This window comes from Canis aureus, chromosome 3 (assembly GCF_053574225.1).
Source record: "Canis aureus isolate CA01 chromosome 3, VMU_Caureus_v.1.0, whole genome shotgun sequence".
Taxonomy (NCBI): domain Eukaryota; kingdom Metazoa; phylum Chordata; class Mammalia; order Carnivora; family Canidae; genus Canis; species Canis aureus.
This window is the reverse complement of record NC_135613.1, coordinates 40734618-40756034: the sequence shown is the minus strand read 5'-3', so window position 1 is coordinate 40756034 and position 21417 is coordinate 40734618. Positions and strand designations below refer to the sequence as shown.

Genomic DNA, 21417 nt, shown 5'->3' with positions numbered 1-21417 from the left:
CTTGGTGTTTTACCAAACCTTCCAGAGAACTCTAATGCTCCTTAAAATTTGAGAACCACTGCATAATGCAATTCTTCAAAATTAGTGCTACTGTGAATGAAGAGGACCAAATTCAAATATTTTTACGTTAGAGAAAATGCCTTACTCTCACTAAAGAAAATAAACCTGTTGCCCAGTATAAAAAAATATCCCCATTACTGAACTTTCAGAATATACAAAAATTAGGAAAGAAGGAGCAAAGAAACTTCAGCTTTCCACTTAGTGTAGTGGTAAATTCTTTAATCTCCTTTTCTTACAGGCCCTTTCGTTCGCATAATTGCCCACTATTAAAAATAAAAGTGTAATGCCTATTTTTGTGATGGGCTCCTTAAATCCGAGCCTTCCACAAATTCTTCTCTAAGCCAACAGACAGGTCATTATATCCTAATAGTTAGAGCACAGTTTCTGAAATCGGGCACACATCAATTTGATTCCAATTCAGTAACTAGCGTCGACATGCTTTGTAGCGTCTTTGAGCCTGGCTCTTTTTTTTTTTTTTTTTTTTTTTTTGAGCCTGGCTCATTATCTGTAAACCCAAATCCTAGCAGGACTAGCGGAGATAATGTTTGTAAAGCGCTTAACAAATCGCCGGGGGCCGCTGGCACTTTTATAAGTGGAAAAGTCACAGCAAGGTTAGCTGAGCAGTGGATGCAGGGCCGCGGATTCTCAAAGCGAGCCTTCTTGGGGAGCCGCAGCTCTCCCAGGTAAATCCCCCGTCCTGAAGGGAAAAGAACCCGTCTGCAGCCGGGGCACGGTCCCTTTAAGAGTAAGAGCTTCGCTCGCTCCGCCCTTTTCCCCGCCTCCGTCTAGGCAAAGGCGGAACCGGAAGTAGCGGGGGACGCGCCGGTCCCCAGCATGGCGGCCGCCTGGCCCTCCGGGCCGGCTGCTCCGGAGGCCGTGGCCGCCCAGCTCCTGGGCGTCCTGTGGCTCGTGTCAGTCACCACGGGACCTTGGGGAGCGGCTGCCATCGCCGCAGCCGGTGGCGAGGAGACGCTTAAGTGCGAGGACCTCAAATTGGGACAATATCCTCTGTGAGGAACCCCCCCCACCCCCACCGTGGAGGCGAGGTAGCTTAGGGGCCGCGCGTGGGACGCGGCCCTCAACACGGGCCAGGGGTGTGCTTAGGGCACGGGTGACTTGTGCCTTCTAGTGACGGGCGGACCCCGGGAGGAGAAAAGGGATGTGGGGGTGGGAAGGACAGAGGCCACCCGGTGTGATTTCCTGGGGATATTACTGGTCCTTGGCGCTTCCTCTTTTGATCCACCTATTTATTTATTTACGATCCAACTAATTTTCTTTCTTTCTTTCTTTCTTTCTTTCTTTCTTTCTTTCTTTCTTATTTATTTATTTATTTCCAGTGGGCTTATTTGTTTAACAAACGCCTAGGTCCTGAAGTATGACGATCCAACTTTATTTATTTATTCATTCATTCATTCATTCATTCATTCATTTATTTCCAGTGGGCTTATTTGTTTAACACCTAGATCTTGAAGTATGACGACCCAACTTTATTTATTTATTCATTCATTCATTCATTTCCAGTGGGCTTATTTGTTTAACAAACACCTAGATCCTGAAGTATGCCAGGCCCTGTTCTAGGCATTAGTAATCAAAAGATCGATATGCTCTACGCCAGAACTTTGCCCACTTGGGGGCGGAGACAAATACGTTGTTAACCATACAGCCAGGTATATGGCCCAAGGTATTACTAACTCTGTGCGAATTACCTGATAAACTCCGTGAGATGCCGGACTGTCAAGGGGGCAGATTATCGCCCTGCGTTGCAACCGAGGGCCAGTTATCTGAATTCTTATTTTCTCGGGTAAAGATGTAGGTAACAGTAATACCAATTTAAAGGTTTGTTGTGAGAAATGAGTGCAGGTTAAAAAAAAAAAAGAGAGAGAGAAAGGAATGAGTGCGGGTGAATCATATAGGGAAATGCAGCTGGCACATAATAGGGACTAGTTGTGTTCTTTATTTACAGATGAGAAAACTGAAGCTGAAGGAGTTGAGCGTTATCTGTGCATTGTAATAGCTCCGATGTAGGGAGGAACAATATGACATGGGAATTACAGTCCAATTCAGATAGCTACTGTTGTACAAAAGTAGATCGTTTTATACAAATTGTAGAACAGAAAAATTAAGGGAAGCCGGAGATATAAGAAAGATTCTAGGAGACAAAATTTTTATTTTTATTTATTTTATTTTTAAGATTTTATTTATCCATGAGACACACACAGAGAGAGAGAGAGAGAGGCAGAGACACAGGCAGAGGGAGAAGCAGGCTCCACTTGGGGAGCCCGACTTGGGAATCGATCCCCGGTCTCCAGGGTCAGGCTCTGGGCTGAAGGCAGCGCTAAACCGCTGAGCCATCCGGGCTGCCTGGAGACAAAAGTTTTAAATTAAAATTCAGTGCTATCGTATTTTCATGTGAGTTGGGGGAGAGGCGGCCATTATTAGATGCTTACACAATAGCTCTAATTTGCTGAATTCCATTATACTTGGAGTTTGAGAATCACTGACCTAGAAGTTGAGTCTTTTTTTTTTTTTTTTTAATTTATGATAGTCACAGAGAGAGAGAGAGAGAGAGGCAGAGACACAGGCAGAGGGAGAAGCAGGCTCCATGCACCAGGATCCCGACGTGGGATTCGATCCCGGGTCTCCAGGATCGCGCCCTGGGCCAAAGGCAGGCGCTAAACCGCTGCGCCACCCAGGGATCCCGAGTCTTTTTTTTTTTTGGCAAAAAACGTCAGAGTGATGCTAAGAAATAATTGGATGGTGTGAAGAGTTGTACGATTTGAACCCTAGAGAGATGTGGCTGCATTTGGTCATGATAACTGGAAAATGTCTGTTACATCTGTCCCGAAGATGAGGTTTCCAGTAGTGCTTAAAAAACCTTAAACAGATGTCATGTTCTGTTTCCAGAGACATCTTGTGAATACCTTATTTATCCCATTTTAGTCTCAATAAAATATTTAGGAAACAAAAGCCACCCACAAGCTTTTTGAACATCTAATAGAGGCAGTTTTTAGACCTATTTTCAAAAGCTTAAAATCCTTTTGGGGAGACCATGTAGACACCCCTAAAAACTATCTTCCCTGTAGTCTAATGGAAAGTGCTCTAGACTTGGAATCAGGAAACCTAATTTTACTCTGTATCACTTGTTACATGACTTGGAATAGGTCTCAAACTTTGAGCCTCAATTTGTGCTTCTGTAATATGAGAATAATAGTATCTACTTTACAGGGTTATTTGTGCTCCATGAAGTTATGTATGTTACCATCCTGTGGGGGCCCATAAATTAGTTCAGTCAAATCTCCGAAAACTGATTATTTTTAACCTGAAGCTTTTTTATAATACTTTGGTAAAGATTTTAATTTCCATTTTTCCTTTCTGCTTTATGCTTAATCCCTGACTGATGATCTTTAAGGAGGGCATCCTTTACTAGTACTTTCAATATGTATTAGGTTAATATACTTAATGTCCCAGTATTATGAACAATGCTAAAAGTGTATTTGTGGTTGAGTTTGTTGCTCTGGACCAACTAACAGCTTTTCTTTACATGTGATGTAACCATGAGTATATAATACAAGATATTAAAGACAAGATGATGTTTTGTGTTGGAATGCCATTCATATTTCCTTAACTTTTCTCACATATATTTGTAAAGATCCAAAAATAAATGATGCTACACAAGAACCAGTTAACTGTACAAACTACACAGCTCATGGTAAGGCTTCCATAAGCATGTTTTTAAAAATAATTTTTGAAACATTATTTTATAAATCAGTGTATGATCACTAAAAATAATAAAGGTGTGCTTTTTCTTGAGTTATAATATTATTCAGTTTCCAGAACAACTTAAAATTGGAGAACTGGCTAAGGGTTGTTAATATTTAATTTAAGAAGAATGTTGGTTATATGAACCGGAGAGTTTTATATTTTCATTCTTTTTTTAGACTTTTGAAATTGGTTTATGTAGCTTATGCAAAGATGCTTCTTAAGTTAGATTTTTAATTACTTGAAAAGAGCTTGAAATGAGATTGAATAAGCCCCAATGAGAAGTTATATCACCCATATTATACAGTTATAAAATTACTCGGGTACATCCTAAGTATGAAAACAGTACAGTTAAGATTTTATATGTGCATCAGTGTTTTCTTTTTCTTCTCTTCTCGGTATTATATAGATGTTTTGATAATAGATACCACCCTCAGCCTAATGATTTGGGGGAGCTTCTGTTATTCTAAAATATGTAGCATGCCAGATAAAAACTAATGAGTTGTTCTGATTGGTCCTTTCTTCTAAAGGGGTATGTGTCAGAAGGGAGGACCACAGATGTATATTGAAACTAGTCTTCTTGCTTGGCATGGTACATAATGATGGCAGTTACATGGTGTTATTTTGAAAAAAGAGCACCTATTGAATATATACTGATTGTTTTATGTGTTAGGGAATAGGACAGTAATTGATGTTTTCTTTATAAGTAAAATATCCTAAATAGATTCATTATGTAAATGAGGTTAAAGGAATTATTTTTCTTACAGCAAAAAACTTTCATATTTTTCTTTTTTTTTAAACTTCATGTTTTTCAACATATTCAAATAATTGACCTCTTGACTATGAATTTGTATATATTTTAAAGAGCAGATCTTCTTTAATCTTGTAATATCATTACATTTTGGTACACTACTAATCCAATTATGGTCAACAAAGATATTTGAAAATAGACTGTGTTAAACTTATAATTGCCATTTAGCTACTATTCTGAAGTAGTAAAATTTTACCACAGAAACAGTATAGAGGGAATCTCTGGGTGGCTCAGTGGTTTAGCTCCTGCCTTGGGCTCAAGGCAAGAGTCCTGGAGTCCCGGGATCAAGTCCTGCATCAGCTCCCTGCAGGGAGCCCGCTTCCTTCTGCCTGTGTCTCTGCCACCATCTCTGTGTCTCTCATGAATAAATAAATTCTTAAAAAAAAACCAGTAATATGTTTCATATATATATATATATATATACACACATGATTTGTATAGCAGATATTGCTTAATATGTATACATTTATTTAGTTTAGATGGTTAAAGGAACTTTTTTTTAGTTAATTTATAAGTATACTCTGATTTGCCTGTTTTACAGTTTAGTTGTTTATATTGTGCTTTTGGAACACAGAATAGAGTTAACATATATAATGAATACTCAGCTTTCAGATACTCAGTCATTCCCATGAAAGATACTAGAAATGTATGAATACTGTTCTGACTCAGGTATCTAAATTAGGAAGCAGGCAGCCACCTATCTCAAAAAAGCATTTTCTAGCATGTAGGGTTCTTTCCAGGTATGAGGATTTTGAAGGAAGTATTATAACTAAAAAGAATAGTTTCTGTCCAAAAGAGCTTTGCCCTTCATTTAGGAGTCTCTTATATAAAATAAGTTTTAATCCACTGTGCAATTATTGGCAAATAAGTTTATAAGCATACAAAATGAAATGATCAGACTAGTAGAAAATAAACAGACTTGGAAGCATTGTGGTACTATTATGGCCTATCAGGTAGGTACACATAGTTGATGTAAGTGAAGAGCTACAGGAAAAATAAAAGGAAGGCTTTCTATTTTTCCTTTTTCTTTTTTTTTTTTTTTTTTTAAGATTTTATTTATTCATGAGAGAGAGAGAGAGGCAGGCTCCATGCAGGGAGCCTGATGTGGGACTCGATCCCGGGTCTCCAGGATCATGCCCTGGGCCAAAGGCAGATGCTCAACCACTGAGCCACCCAGGGATCCCCAAATAAATAAAATCTTAACAGGAGAAAATGTTAGAGTTGTGAGAAGTGTGAGTTAAATGATCTTTCTCAGCCTCCAGCCAAGATTGTTACTCTGTTTTTTCACTGTATATACAAAGGACTGTTACAGAATCCTCAAACTAAGTTTAATTTTCTTCAGTACTTTTTGGGTAGGGATGAATAAGAACAATGTGTTACAAAGAGGGGAGGTTTAAGATAGAAGAATTGGAACCAAAGGCAAAGTAACTGAATTGTAACAACAAATTAATGTTATCTTAAAGTGGTTCCCAATTAGAGATACAGGCTTCCAGGTATGGAATGAATTAAGTCACAGGGATGTCAGATACAACGTAGGGAAGTCACTGGTATTGAAACAGCATTGGAACAGATGGTAGCTACACTTGTGAGCACAACATAATGTATAGACTTGTCTAGTCACTATGTTTGTGTGTACATTGTGTGTCAACTCTATACTTCAATTTAAAAAAAAAAAACCCAAAACTTATGGACAACCAATCACAAAAAGTGAGACCTTTCCAAATAAGGCAAATCCTTAAGGTATAGCCAATCAAATAACTTCCTTGCTTTGCTTCCACTTCTTCTCTATAAAATATAGTCTTTTTCTGAGATTCCTGGGTGGCTTAGCAGTTGAGCATCTGCCTTTGGCTCAGGGTGTGATCCCGATCCAGGGATCGAGTCCTGCATCGGGCTCCCTGTGAGGAGCCTGCTTCTCCCTCTGCCTGTGTCTCTGCCTCTCTCTCTGTCTGTCTCATGAATAAAAAAATAAAAAGTCTTTTTCCTAGCTCCTGCAAGGGGGACAGAGCACTCTAACCACTTTCAGTTTGGCACTGCCCAATTCAAATAGATTTTTGCTCAAATAAACTCTTAGAATTTAAAAAAAAGGTTCTCATTTAGCCCAATGCCAGCTAACAAGCATATTAATTAATTGGGAGATGATTTGTAATAAATAATTTGATAATTAAATTGATTAAAATAAATGGATCAATTACCTTAACGAAAATTTATAGGGTATTTATTATTTATTGAGAAATTATTTATTTATTGCATTTATTGAGAAATAACGTGACAGGCTTCTGCTAGGCCGTATAGTTGATATATGAAAGAAGACGCAGTCTCTGCCCTCAAAGAGTGTTCTGTCTAGATTATACAGACATACATAGGCGAGTGTTTTCAATTTTCCGATCAGTGAAATGCACAAATATTTAGACTCCCATCTCTAGAAAATTTTGCTCTGGTCCTTTGGTAGGTCTTTTTTATTTGTTTTAAGTTTTTATTGAAATATATTTATAGGAAAGTACACATAAGTGTAACCCAAACGATTTTTCTCAAACTGAACACATTTGTGAATGCTTCCAAATCAAGAAACAACATGATTAACATACCAAAAGCCCCCTCCCTCATTCTCTCCCAGTCACGGTTCTGCCCTCTCATGTCTCATTTTTCTCTCATATGTCTTATGTCAAATATAAATCATTTCCTATAATAGAAATGATAAAATATCATTGAAAACTAAAATTGTAAAAATATATTGTTGGAACCATTAATAGTATCTAATTGAAAATAGAAAGGTATGATTTCTTAGTATTTAATATTTTTATAAGACATTTTTACAACTCACCTATAAATGTTTGATTTTTTTTTAAAGTACAGGAAACTCATCTCAACAAACTGCACTTTTATTAGGCAAGCTGTATTGGACAATAACCCAACTTGATTCATAATTATAGCATTTTGCATTGCAACTATCTCTTAAGATCTGGTTTTAGATAGTCTGCAGGAAGACAAGAAAGTGACAGCTTCAAATTGAGCAAGTAAGTGCCAGGTAATACCTTTAGAGGAAGATTATCCAAAAATTAGCAATAGAATTCTGTTTTATGACACAGTTTGCCAATCCAGAACTTAAGCTACTTTGAGGATTTAAAAAAATTTAAAGATCCGTTTTGAGGAAAAACTTGTGTTTATAGACTTTTTGCAGGTCATTTCTTTGTAGAGGTGGAATGGTCCTCATCAAGGCAAAAACTAACTTTTTAAACCAGACATCTCTTTGATTTATATGCCTGATGCCTAAACTCTTGTACATATACTCCTGGAGGTAGATAGAGCTTTCCAAGAGGTAAACAGGTATTACTGTTGAATTAGTCTCCTAGGGTTGTTATGAGAGTGTTACAAGCTGGATGGCCTAAAACAACAGTCATTTACGGTGTTGGTTCTGGAGGGTAGAAATCTGAAAATCAAGGTGTTGGTAGGGCCATGATCTCTCTCAAGCTCTGTATGAGTATTTCCTACCCTTTTCTGACCTGCTGCTGGTGGCGAACAATCCTTGGCATTCCCTGGCGTATAAACTGCATCAATTTGGTCTCTGCCTGTCTTCACATAGCGTTCTCCCTGTGTCTTTAAGTCATCTTCTCCGTGTGCATGTATGCTTGTAATTTCCCCTATTTATAAGAACAACAGTCTTACTGGATTAGAGCCCACCCTAATAACCTCATTTTAACTTGGCTAAATCTGCAAAGACCTTATTTCCAAATACTGTCACACTCAGAGGTACTGAGGGTTAGTTCTTACACATATCTTTCGGGTGGGTGGGTGGGGGCATAATTCAGCCAATAACTGACTGGTGTCTTTAAAGGCATTGATTTCCAGATCCTCAGGTATTTACTTTTCTTAAAATTGATGTAAATTTTATGATTTTTATTTTTTTAAGATTATTTATTTATTAGAGCCTTCCTGTACAGTGAGGATGGGGGGTAGAGGGAGGAGGAGTGAGCTGGATTCCTGCTGAGCAGCCCAATGCAGGGCTTTGATCTCAAGATCCTGAGATCATAACCTGAGCTGAAATCAAGAGTCTTAACTGACTGAGCCAACCAGGTGCCCCAAAATTTCTAAATTTTCAAGAGGAGCTCTTTCATATCTATTCTCTGTTGGATGATGATGGCTATTTAATTGCTGTGGTGTTTAGATTACATTGTAAAGAGTGCTATAACACTTAAATTTTAATGACAATATTTATAATATGCTGGAAATTATATTTTCTCCAACCATTTAAGTCCATGATGAAAAACTTTAGATGTTAACTTAAAAATGTGTAAGGGAATACAGAGTTGTAAAAAAGTTAACTTTAGGGTAAATTTTTTGAAAACCACTGATTTAGAGCAGAGTTTCTCAACCTTGGGACTATTGATGTTTTAGATTAGGTGATTCTTTATTGTGTAGAGGGTGTTTTATGCATTGTGGAATGTTTAGGAGCATCCCTGGCCTTTACCCCTTAGGTGCCAGTAGCCTAGAAGTAACAATAAAAAATGTCTCCAGATAATTGCCCAGTGTTCCCTGGGGAGCAAAATTGCCCTTGGTCATTGACATAGAGCCTATTGATTTTCTTTCAGTCAGTAACATAGAACATAAGCATTTCAGACATTTGCTAATCACAATTTTGAGTTATCTACTATATAGCTCTAGACATGACCTAAGATGGCAGATTTTCTAAGAGATATCACCTAAGGGTCATGATAATAATTTATTCACACAAGTCAATACATTTTATCCCAGGATCAAGGCAGGTATCCAAACAGCTACATAAATTGTTAACTTTCGCCCTATCTCCGTGGATCATAAATCCTTGCTTATATCTGGAATCAAGAAATGGCTGTGTGGAAAACCTCTATGTTTTGTAAACATTCTTATTTGAGGGCTTTCTCTGTGTTTCCACTGGGTCATGAACCAAACAAACCAAGTTCCCACAGTTGCTCAGAGGTGAATTGGAATGCTTTCTTTCAATTATATCATGAAAGCTCTGTAAAGCTTTTTTGTCTTAACTATCAGGAAACTCTGACCTAAATTTGTGGCTCAATTACAATGTCTTCTCTTACTTGTTTCCTAGTATGGTTGACACTTGAATAATCCAAGGGTTATCAGCATTGACCCCTGTACATTAGAAAATCTGTGCATAACTTTTGATTCCCCCAAAACTTAACTACTGATAGCCTACTGTTGACCAGAAGCTTTCAGTGGCAGTGATTGACACACATTTTGTATGTTATACATATTATATACTTTGTCCTTATATAAAGTAAGCTAGAGGAAAGAATGTTGTTAAGAAAATTATAAGGAAAATAGATCCCAAGATCAAGATCATCCCATGATTTCAGTTCAGTGTTGTATTCATTGAGAAAAATACACATATAAATAAATAGGCGTACGCAATTCAAACCAGTGTAATCAAGAATCAACTGTGTATTATTTCCTCACTCTTCCTCTTGCCTTCATTTTATTACTTATTTCCTTGTTTGTTTTTTTTGGGGGGAGAGGGGAGAAACAAACAGGCTTTCATGAATTGGCTGAATTTTTTTTCCTTGTTGAAATGGTTCTCAGTTACACTGCGTCTTTTAGTGTAAGCCCCTTGTTTTAGAAATATAAATACATTAAATAAAGTTTATAGGTAACATAGTTTGAACTTTAAATAACCCAACAAAAGTATGTAAAGTTATTTTATGTTTTTTTCCAACATCATTTTCTCATTGTACTACTCTGTCCTTAAAAAGGACAGTGATTTGTTGGAAATCATAATTGTAAAGTAGACAGAAAATGAATACCATTTTCCTCTTATGATAAAACTCTAGGGCTCCTATGGGTTTTTTAGACTGTTATACAGGATTCTATTTTCATTAAAAACAAAAAAACACAACCCTGTAATTATTGATCCTGAGCATAGAGATAAGCAGTCTGAAACTAGCCTAAAAGCATTAGTAGTATGTATGTATGTATGTATGTATGTATGTATTTATATTTTAAGATTTTATTTATTCACTCATGAGAGACAGAGAAAGAGAGAGGCAGAGACACAGGCAGAGGGAGAAGCAGGCTCTATGAAGGGAGCCCGATGTGCGACTCGATCCTGAGTCTCCAGGATCAGGCCCTGGGTGGAAGGTGGCGCTAAACCACTGAGCCACCCAGGCTGCCTGCCATTATTAGCTTTTAATCAGAAATGGTGAAGAAGGAAAAGTCGTTAACATTTTTTTTTTAAGATTTTATTTATTTATTCATGAGAGACAGAGAGGCAGAGACATAGGCAAAGAGAGAAGCAGGCTCCATGCAGGGAGCCCGAAGTGGGACCCGATTCCGGGACTCTGGGATCACGTCCTGGGCCAAAGGCAGGCACTAAACCGCTGAGCCACCCAGGCATCCCAATATCAAAAATTCTAAATGCTAAAATGTTATACTAAAGCAATTCCTAGAAGGACTAGAGCAACAAATACATTTAGAATAAGTAATCTAGTAGGGGGGCACCTGGTTGGCTCAGTCAGTAGAGGCATGTAACTCTTGATCTTGGGATAGTGAGTTTAAGCCCCACATCGGGCGTAGAGATTATTAATAAATAAAATGAACAATTTAAAAAAATAGAATAATCTATTTAGAGTAGTAGGTAAAAAGAATCTTAGTTTATAGTAACTGTCTTCTGCAAGAGTTGATGCAAACTGAAAATACACAATCAGATCATGTTAAATTTAATGAATTACCCAATGAGTTACTAACAAAAATTTGAGAAGTATTTACCCTAGAGATGAAGTAGAGGGCAGTAATACTGTGCAATTCTTCCCTTGTCACCTTTGTCAGAGGCTGAAGATTGAACTGAATGGGTCATGCTTTGAACCCCATGTGACAGTTCTTATATTTTTGTGTTGAGACCACTATATTATCCTTTATCTTGTGTGTGTGTGTATATATATATATACATATTTAGATATTCCTATCTAAAGTCTCATGTCAGATATTCTATTGGGAGGTCATGTGTTATAATTTTATATTTTCTTGTGCTTTTTGCTAGTCTTAAACATGATTTCCTGCAGAAAAAACTACAGTGGTTTCTTGCTTTTTTTTTTTTTTTTTTTTTTCTGCCTTTAGTTCCTTGTTTTCCAGCACCCAACGTAACTTGTAAGGATTTCAGTGGCAATGAAACACATTTTACTGGAAATGAAGTTGGTTTTCTGAAGCCTATATCTTGCCGAAACGTGTAAGTCCATTACCTAAGCTAAATTTTCAGGTTACTTGCCTCTGTTGTATCTTGACTGCATGGAGTAAAGAGATAAAAAGTTAATTTATGGAGAAAATCCTACACTAATATATTCATCCTTTTTGCCTATCTCAGAAAACCTCTATTTTAAGTGTGCATATTGTTAATATAAATGTGGTTTACCACCAGGTAAAGCCCAATAGTTCACTATGTGGGATAAATAAAGACTGAAAACCTCGTGCCATGTTAACTCAGTTTATGCCACTAAATGAGTTATGAAAAATTCTGTTTTTAAAATCTGGGGAATTTCTAGAGTGCAAATAAGGGATCATGTATTTTTATTGGGGTGACTGAGAGGCTCATTTGGTTAAGTGTCTGACTCTTGGTTTCAGCTCAGGTCATGATCTCAGGGTGGTGAAGATCAAGCCCTGTACTGGGCTCAGCAAAGAGTCTGTTTGAGATTCCCCTCTCTGTCTCTCAAATAAATAAATCTTTAAAAAAATAAAATTGGGACGCCTGGGTGGCTCAGTGGTTGAGCGTCTGTCTTTGGCTCAGGGTGTGATCCCGGGATGCGGGATCGGGTCCCATGTCAGGCTCCCTGCATGGAGCCTGCTTCTCCCTCTGCCTATGTCTCTGCCTCTCTCTCTGTCTCCTATGTCTCTCATGAATGAATAAATAAAATCTTTTTTAAAAATTAAAAAATAAAAGAATGCTAATTATTAATCGTTTGCATATTAAGGGCATTTTGAAATTTGGTTTCATTCTCTGTAATAGGTATGGATGATGAATGGCTAAAACAATTCAAAAATTTGGAACATCAAGACAAGTGGCCTTATTTTGTTAGGAGTGTTCTTTGTTTAAAGGACTTTTAAGTTTGCTTTTTATTTTTGCTGTAGTAAAACTAACCTCTTATTCTTATATTTTGCCTTGTACTAAAAACATGGTTTAGTTTTACCATTTTTATTAATTGGTGGCACTATATTTTTATCTCTTAACTGTACATTGTTACATTTTATTTGATGGCACCTATTTGCAGTTCTATCAAGAAATAACCACTATTTGGCTCTTTCCTTCTCTCTTTCTCTCTTCTCTTCTCTTCTCTTCTCTTCTCTTCTCTTCTCTTCTCGTCTCGTCTCTTGTCTTTTCTTTGTTTCTGTTTGGCTGTTGCTACCAGTTCTATTAGAATTCCTAGAAATTACTAGGGGACTCTTAGTTTTCTTTTGACCCTACTTCACAGAGTTAATGAAAGGCTTTAGGTTCCATCTTGCTGTGTAATCCTAAGCCAATCACTTAAGCTTTTTGGGTTCCAAGATTTCTCACTGGTAAAGTAAAAATTGCTAAAAGGAATTATTTCCCAAGTACTTCTGTATGGTTTAGCCAAGTTTTGAATTTATGGATTGATATTTCTACCATAAAAATTCCAAATGACAATTTATTAAATGCTGATGTAAGATATAGGTTATAATACAACAACTTAGAAAATCATCTATTGAAAACAGCTAACCACTTAGTTTGGACTTACAGGTTTATATTACCTGTGATGGTAACACTGCAATGGTCTGTTATTCAATTTCCAAGTTAATTCTGATCTTTCTTTCTTTCTTTCTTTCTTTCTTTCTTTCTTTCTTTCTTTCTTTCTTTAATTCTGATTTTTCTTTCAGTGTTTCTGGGTAGATTAGGCTCAGTGCCAGTCATGCTAACAAGACACTGATGTCAGTTATGAGAAGAAATGTAATTATCAGGGAAACCAGATAATCACAAGCATATTGGCCAACTTATTCCCTTCCTATAGTAAAATCTACAATTCCAAAATAGAATTTGCTTAATGAACGCTGAATCAGGACAAGGGGAGCTAAATTGATGGATAATTTTAATGATAAGTCATAAAATTAAGATCACCTCATAAATCATTTTCTTATATCAGAATATTCAGAATATATTCAGAATATTCAGCCTACCAAAGAGCCAGCTGCTAGTCAGCTACTAAATATTCACTGACAAATTCTTATTCATTGAATGTTTCTTTTCCAGTTTACATTTTCCTTCTGTTAGCATATTCTTTTTCAAATTGCATGTAATACTGATACTTGATTAAAACTTCTATCTTAATATTATAGATACTGTCATTCTATAATGTATTCTCTAGCAACAGAAGTCTGGTAACCATGTCTGATTGATCATCACCAAGCCACACACCTACTTATACTGGCCAACTATTTTAGTTGGAGCAGACTAACTGCTGTAACAGATGTCTTTAGAATTTCAGTGGCTTAACACAATAAAAGTTATTTCCTACTCACATCATAATCCAGTTGGTGTTGGCTTGGAGGCCTGGATGAGGTAAGGAGAGTGATTGTTGCTCCATGCAGTCATGCAGGAGCCTTGCTCCTTTCATCTGTGGCTTTGCTTCCTCTCGTTCTGAATCCTTTCCAGTCAGCCAGCAGATGGGAAAGAGGAAAAGGAACCTTGTGTAGGAGTGTTTTATGGACCAGATCTAGAAATGGCATACATCACTCTGTCCTCATTACATTGATCATTACATTGGGCAAAACTCAGTTATGGCTACACTTAAATGCAAGATGGGCTAAAACATGTAGCTGTGTGTCCATGAGAAAAAGAGTGGTGCTTCAGTGAACAAATTAATCTCTGCTATGCCACATGTTTTCAGGTTATTCTTTAGGATGATCTAATATATAGATAATTGTGTTTCTAATTTCATTACCCTTCTCAGCCAAGCTTTTTGAAAGGCTTGTTTTCACGATACTTACCTTTTATGAATTTTTTGCCTAATGTAGTCTAGCTTTTGGCAATGCTGAAATTCATCAGCAATCTTTGTTCCAAATCAAATGGATCTTTATAGTCCATATCTTAATCTTTCTGCAGCATTTAGCATTTCCTTCTCATTAAAATACTTTCTTTGATTTCTAGTATAAAACACTTTCATTTTCTTTGATTCCTCTTCTTGTTTTTTCCTTAAATCTTAAATCTTTCCTAAATCTTGTTTTTTCCTCTTCTTGTTTTTTCCTTAAATCTTGATATCCCCAAGATTATATACTTGTCCTCTTCCTTTTTCATTCATTCACCTCTTCGGCTTTTCTCACCATTTTTACGTATATTAAGGTCCCAAACTGAATCTGTCCTCTTCTTCAAATCATCTCCTTCTTTGTCTTAGTGAATGGCCCCTGTCCTACTCAGTTTCATAAGCTAACACTTTGGAGTCATTCTTGACCTCTCCTTTTTCCTCATTCCCCACATTTAGTGTGGTTGCTTCTGCCTTAGCATTTCCCAATTTTGTTTACATTTCTCTCCTACTGCTACTGCCCAGTAGGTTATAATTTGAGTTTCTACAAAGCCTACTAATTTATTTCTCTATTTCTAGCCTCATTCCAGTGTAGATGGGACACCACTGCCCTCAGCATAAAATCCGACACCCTTGCAATATTAGATGCATAAACAGTCTCTGGGCCATCTACCATCTCCCCCAACTCTGCCAAAATATCCTAATTGTGAGTGAAATGCAAAAACCATAGGATTGCAAGGCTGACATAATCAGATTTGACTTTAAAGTGATAGCTCTAGCTACCTCCCTGTTTCGTCCCTTTTGCAGCAAAGCTCCTTCAAAGAGTTGTCTAATATTTCTGTTCTTCAATTTTTTTTTTCAATACAGGCTTTCTTAAGCCTTCTCTGTTTGGTCTTTTTCCCATACCACATCACCAAAATTGCCCTCACTGAGGTCACTAATCAACTCCTCTTGATTAAATTTAGTGGTAAATTCTCAGCCATTACTTATATGATATTAGTCACATTTGGCACAATTGATGACTCTCTTCTCCTTAATACACTGTACTGTCTTCACTTGACTTCCATTTAACTTCTAGTTTTATTTCTTTTTCAGTGTTAGCTCTTTCTCAGTCTCCTTTCTAGTATTTTCCTCTTCTTGATCTCTTAATATTGGATTATCTCAAGGCTCAGTCTGTGAATCTCTCTTTTTTTTGTTTGTTTGTTCCTTGTAACTTTCTAATTTATATCTCTAGCCCTGACTTTTCTCCCTGACTCTAGATTTGTAAATCCAGTTGTCTTTTGAACAACTCCACTTAGCTATCCGATAAACATCTCAAACTCACATGTCCAACAATGAAGTCTTGAACATCCTGCCAAGGTCTTGTCTACCCTCAGCCTTCATCAACTCAGTTAATGCTAGCTTCATCCCCCTAGTTATATAGGACAAAATCTTTAGCTTTATTCTTAGTCTTTTCTTTTTTCATTCCCCAAATTGAATACATCAGGAAATCCAGTGAGTTATACTTCTATATCTGGAATCTGATCACTTCTCAGTGTTTCCTTTGAAAGAAGAACTTTCTCTGACTCCAAGTCAAGCCACTATTAATTTTCATTCTCGATTACTATAAGATCCTTCAGACTCCTTTGTCCCTGTGATAGTTTGCATTTGTTCAACAGATTCATCCCTCCTAATCACTGTTACCTGGGTGAGGTATTCTTTCCATTCTGTTGATTTGGGGCTTGACCATGTGATTGTATTTGGCCTACGTAATGCTAGCAGATATGAAATAAGCAGGGGTGCTTAAACATGCTCCTGAGGTTTAGCTTTCCTCTTGAATCTTGGTTCTGAAAAGAACTTGCCCCAGGTAAATGCTATACCTTCAGCTTGGGCCCTAGAAAAACTTAAGAAGAACTGATATGAATTAGATAAGTTAACCTGGATGCAAACTGAACCAATCTTTAGCCTGAAGCAGCATCTCCTGCTGAACCCACCCTAGATAAGCTGAACCACAGCCAATTGCAGTCTGCAAATGTGAGAGTAATTGCTTATTGTTATAAGCCACTGAGGTTTAGGGTGGTTTGTTATACAATGTTATTGTGACAATAGCTCACAAGTACTCCTACAGTCTGTGTTCAACACAGCAGCTGGAGTTACCATTTTCAAATCTAAATCAGATCATATCACACATCTACTTAATCCTGCAGTAATTTCCATGTCCTTCAGAGTAAAACCAAAGTCTTTACAATGGTGTTCATGGCCATCCATGATTTGCCCTCTTTGCCCCTTGTTATCTCTCTGACCTCAGCTCCTACTCTTCTTCTGTTCTCTAATTCCACTCCTGCTCTCATGGCCTCCTTTATAGACATCAAACATGTCGGTTATACTGTGCTCACCATAGCTATTACTTTTGCCTGAGAGGTGTTGGCATGCTAACTAACTCACTTCCCTCAGGTCTTTGCTTATATATCACCTTCTTAATGGTGCCTACTCTTACTCTCCTATTTATATCATATATCACCCTTGTCTGTACCCCGGGCATTCTGAATTCCCTAAATGACCTGCTCCACTTCTTTTTTTCATAGCATTTATGACTTTCTAACATAATAAATGATTTGCTTTAAAATTTTTTTTTTTCTTTTTGCCTATAGATTGAAAGCTCTTTAGGGGCAGGGATCTTTGTTTCTTTTGCTCATTAACATATCCCAATAGCCTAGAATCGTGCCTGGTGTGCAGTAGCTACCCAAAAGGCATTAATTAAATGAATGAATAGATGAATGAACAAATTAACAAGTGATAATTAACAGTTTTGTTTCCTAAAATGTTTACATGTTGGAAATACATGTATATAACACTCAGGTTCTAATTCTGTACAGAAATGGCTATTCATACAAAGTGGCAGTTGCACTGTCTCTTTTTCTTGGATGGTTGGGAGCAGATCGATTTTACCTTGGATACCCTGCCTTGGGTGAGTATGTTCCACCAAGAAGAAATCCTTGTGAAACTTGTAGGTAAATGTACCTATTCTTATAGATTGAATCTTTGCGTGGTATTAATAGTTATAAGTTCCACATAACTGGAGTTGAATACTTTTCCTCTGTGAATATAGAGCTAGCTGTTAGCTCTACAGTTCAGCTTGGGTAAGAAATAATTGACTTTTCCTGTATTTTCATCTTTATGAAAACACATACAAAATAGTATAGGCACTTGCTTAGGACAGTAGGCTTGAGCTGTCATTTAGTATTGGGCAACGTGGTAGACATTTAAATAAATATTTTATGAGTAAATGGATATCTCTTCTATCCCTCTTAAAGTATTAGCCTTTACCTAAATCTCTGTCAGTGTTCCCTTGGGAGAAGAAACTGTTTCTTTCAGGAAAAGTTTGGGTTGGAACTATGGCAACTGGCATGAGCTGGTGTGGAGCCTGCTATTTAGGAACCTTAGCATCCCCCAATATGTTCCTTCTAGCTGTAATCTTCCATTTAACATAGTTACTAATGCTTGTGAAAACTATTTACATTTGATGATAGCTTTTGTTTAAAGAATACTTGTATGTGCTTGCCGTTATTTAAGCCTTACAGCTCTCTGACTTTATCATCCTCTTTAAATCTTCTTTACCAGGTAGGGAAATTGTCACCAGAGAGGTTAAGGGATTTACTCACTCTAGAGGCCTTGCTTTATTCTGTGACATATTTGTTGTTACCATCCTTATTTTATGGATAGGGAAATTGTCATGAGATTAAGAGATTTACCCAAGGACACTCAGTTAGTGACCTGAATTTGAACCCAAATTTTCTGGTTCAAGAGATCATGCTTTATTTACTATAGTATGTAGTATTCTGCTTCTATATTAGCCCTTTACTAAGCAAAATTTAAAGTTTCTGAGTGCTCTGCTTTCCAGTGAGCAAGGCTAATCTTATTCTTTCCATGTTGCTACCCACCAGAGATCAAAGAGGAATCTTTACTGTGGTGTTAGTGGGAAGTATATTTCTGACAGCCTTACCTGGAACTCACAATTTTGTTCAGTTAACAGACATTTATTCTACATTTACTACCTGTTAAGTAAGTAAGTGTTCTGGAAGTAATGATGAAGATCACAGTTCATATGATTAAAAAGGAAATAAATATGAAATAAATATGTTTGTGGGCCCATTTATGATACAGTTATAGAACCATGACAAAGTGCTATGAGAGCACTGAAGAGGGACTGATTTCGTCAGCCTTAGGGTGTGGGGGAGCACTTCTTAGATGAGGTTTGAACTAGATTTTGAAGAATGAACTGATTACAGAGATTGAGGGCATGTGAGAACAGCATGTGCAAAGGCACTGAGTATCACAGCATGTGTGCACACAAATGGTGGATAGTTTAGCTTTCGGTGTAAGAAGAATAATGGTAGGAGATGAAAAGTGACTGCAGAGGCAGTCTGTGGTCAGATTATAAAGGGTTTTGAATGTCTTGTTATAGAATTTAGACTTTACCTTTTATAAACATCAGAAGCCATAAAGTTTTTAAGTGGAGAAGAGTCATGGTGAAACTCCTATTTCAGGAAGATGCTACTGGAGGAATCAAGGGAAATGGCTTAGATGAAAGAAGGACTGGTGGCAGAGAAAGGTGGAAGGAGATTGATGCCGTCCATAGTCTTGGCCTGAGTGATGGCACAAGGGCACTTTCCTGCCATATGTTAGAGCAGCCATGCCTTTCAAAACATCAGAAAGCCATTTAGTCTGTACAGAAGGCCTTGGAGTTGCTAAAATAGTGATCCTTTAGTCTAGCTTTCTTTTTAGATGGATGGATGGATGGGATGGATAGATGGATGGATGGGATGGATGGATGAGTAGATGGTTAGAGAAACTAGATTCATAATGAGAAAGCAAAATGATATGGTGATGGTAAGAATATATCTGAAGCCTGCCTTTATCCTTATATTTTCTTCTGTGTTCTCTTTAAGACAGAATTAATATATTTTGGAAAGATTTCTAACTTGTAGAAGGTTTTTAAAAGGTTAGGATGGAAGAGGAAACACTATTTTTTTTAGAACAGTTTATTCCATGATGATTTTGAATAATAAATCTATTTTATATATTGGCTTAATGAGTGACTTTTTGGCTTTGTGATGTGTGTCAGATGAGCTGTCACGTCATAACGTGAAAGTTAACGTTTTTGTCTTACAGCAGCACATAATAATATGTTGGCATGTATATTGTGAATTTATTTACTTGCACAGTAAAACCCTAGGTAATGAAGCTCTGTTAGTGGCTCTGGTTAGTGAATGTTAGTTTCCTGCCGAGAGCTGCCTCTCTGGCCCCTGCTACTCCAATCTATTCTTAGCTTCAGTCAGAGAGAACTTTTCCCTTGGTGGCTAAGATTCCATAAACTTGCAAGTGTAATTTTTAACATTCAACATTATGCTGCAGTGTAAAGGTTTTTGTTGTTATTGTTAATCATTAAACAGTTTACTGTATTATCACAACAACCTTTCTGTTTTCATTAGTTGTTCAAATACTTTGACTGTCGGCCCAAGATATAACTTTCTTGAGATTGTGAAGTCTGTCATTTGTCTGCCTTCCAGCTTCTGAGTTTTTGTTGCGATTGTCTTCTCTTTTATTCTCTTTATCCTCTTGGGTTTGTGGACTTTGAAAATTCCTTACCATCTTTTAGTAGGGTCTCAGAGTGAGAGGAGCTAAGTAGGCATGTCAAAGTCATGATCTTTAACTGAAAATCTTATCTCTTGTAAGCATTCAAATATTTTGATTGTATCTTACTTGCGTTTAAGCTGTCTTAACGTTAAGGATTTTGATATGTTTTATTAACTAATCTAATCTAACATGTAAAGTTACAGTGTTTTTATATTTTAAAATATTAAATGTTTTAAAATTAAATTTTAATTTTTACTAAGAATTCAAGGTTAAAAAATTTTGGTATTTTTGATTAAAATGATTACTACCATTGTAGTACTACCCTTACTACAATGTTGTCTGGTATGAAAATAGTTACAGATGGAACTTAACATTATATTTTTCTTATAATCTTATTTAATCTTCATGGTTATGAAAAGCAGTGGTAGCTTGTTAAAGCACTTCCTTAAAATTGTTTATGATCGTTGGAATTTTATTAGAAAAGAATAAATAATATAAATCATACAATATGAAACTTGCTTTTTCTAAGTAATTTAATGCTAATGTGATATTTCATTATATATATATTTTATTTCAGGATTATATAAGGGAAATGTGTTGAGGGTGAGACTGAATAAAATTTGATCAGATCTAAAAATTCCTTTGCAAAAGTATTTAAAAATTATTTTTAATTTTAATTTTATTTTATTTTGAACTCATGATCCTGAGATCAAGACCTGAGCTGAAATCGGGAGTTGGGTGCTTAACCGACTGAGCCACTCAGGTGCCCCCAAAATTTTCTTTTCAAAAATTTCAAATTCCGGGACACCTGGATGTCTCAGCTGTTGAGCCTCTGCCTTTGTTCAGGGCGTGATCCCAGGGTCCCGACCTGCTTCTTCCTCTGCCTATGTATCTGCCTCTCTCTCTGTGTCTCTCATGAACAAATAAATAAAATCTTTTAAAAATATTTTTCAAATTCCTTTATAGCTTGTGACTGTAACTTTATTTTTTTTTTTAAGATTTTATTTATTTATTCATGAGAATACACAGAGAGGATAGAGAGAGAGAGAGAGAGAGAGGCAGAGACAGGCAGAGGGAGAAGCAGGCTCCATGCAGGGAGCCTGACCTGAGACTCGATCCCGGGTCTCCAGTATCACACCCTGGGCTATAGGTGGTGCTAAA

The 21417-nt window shown here is 36.9% G+C and overlaps 1 protein-coding gene across 2 annotated transcripts in view; it reads left to right on the top strand.

Moving 5' to 3' along the window:
* The first annotated feature begins 853 nt into the window (after positions 1–853).
* Positions 854–21417, top strand: part of TM2D1 (TM2 domain containing 1) — a 40421-nt gene continuing 19857 nt past the window's right edge. Inside the window, exons 1-4 of one of the 2 annotated variants that reach the window (XM_077892036.1) lie at positions 854–1065; positions 3700–3769; positions 11732–11840; positions 17496–17587. In XM_077892036.1, the coding sequence (XP_077748162.1) occupies positions 895–1065; positions 3700–3769; positions 11732–11840; positions 17496–17587 (442 nt within the window). In that variant the 5' untranslated portion in view covers positions 854–894. The remainder of the gene's footprint in view (positions 1066–3699; positions 3770–11731; positions 11841–17495; positions 17588–21417) is intronic. The other variant, XM_077892035.1, reaches the window with a different exon arrangement.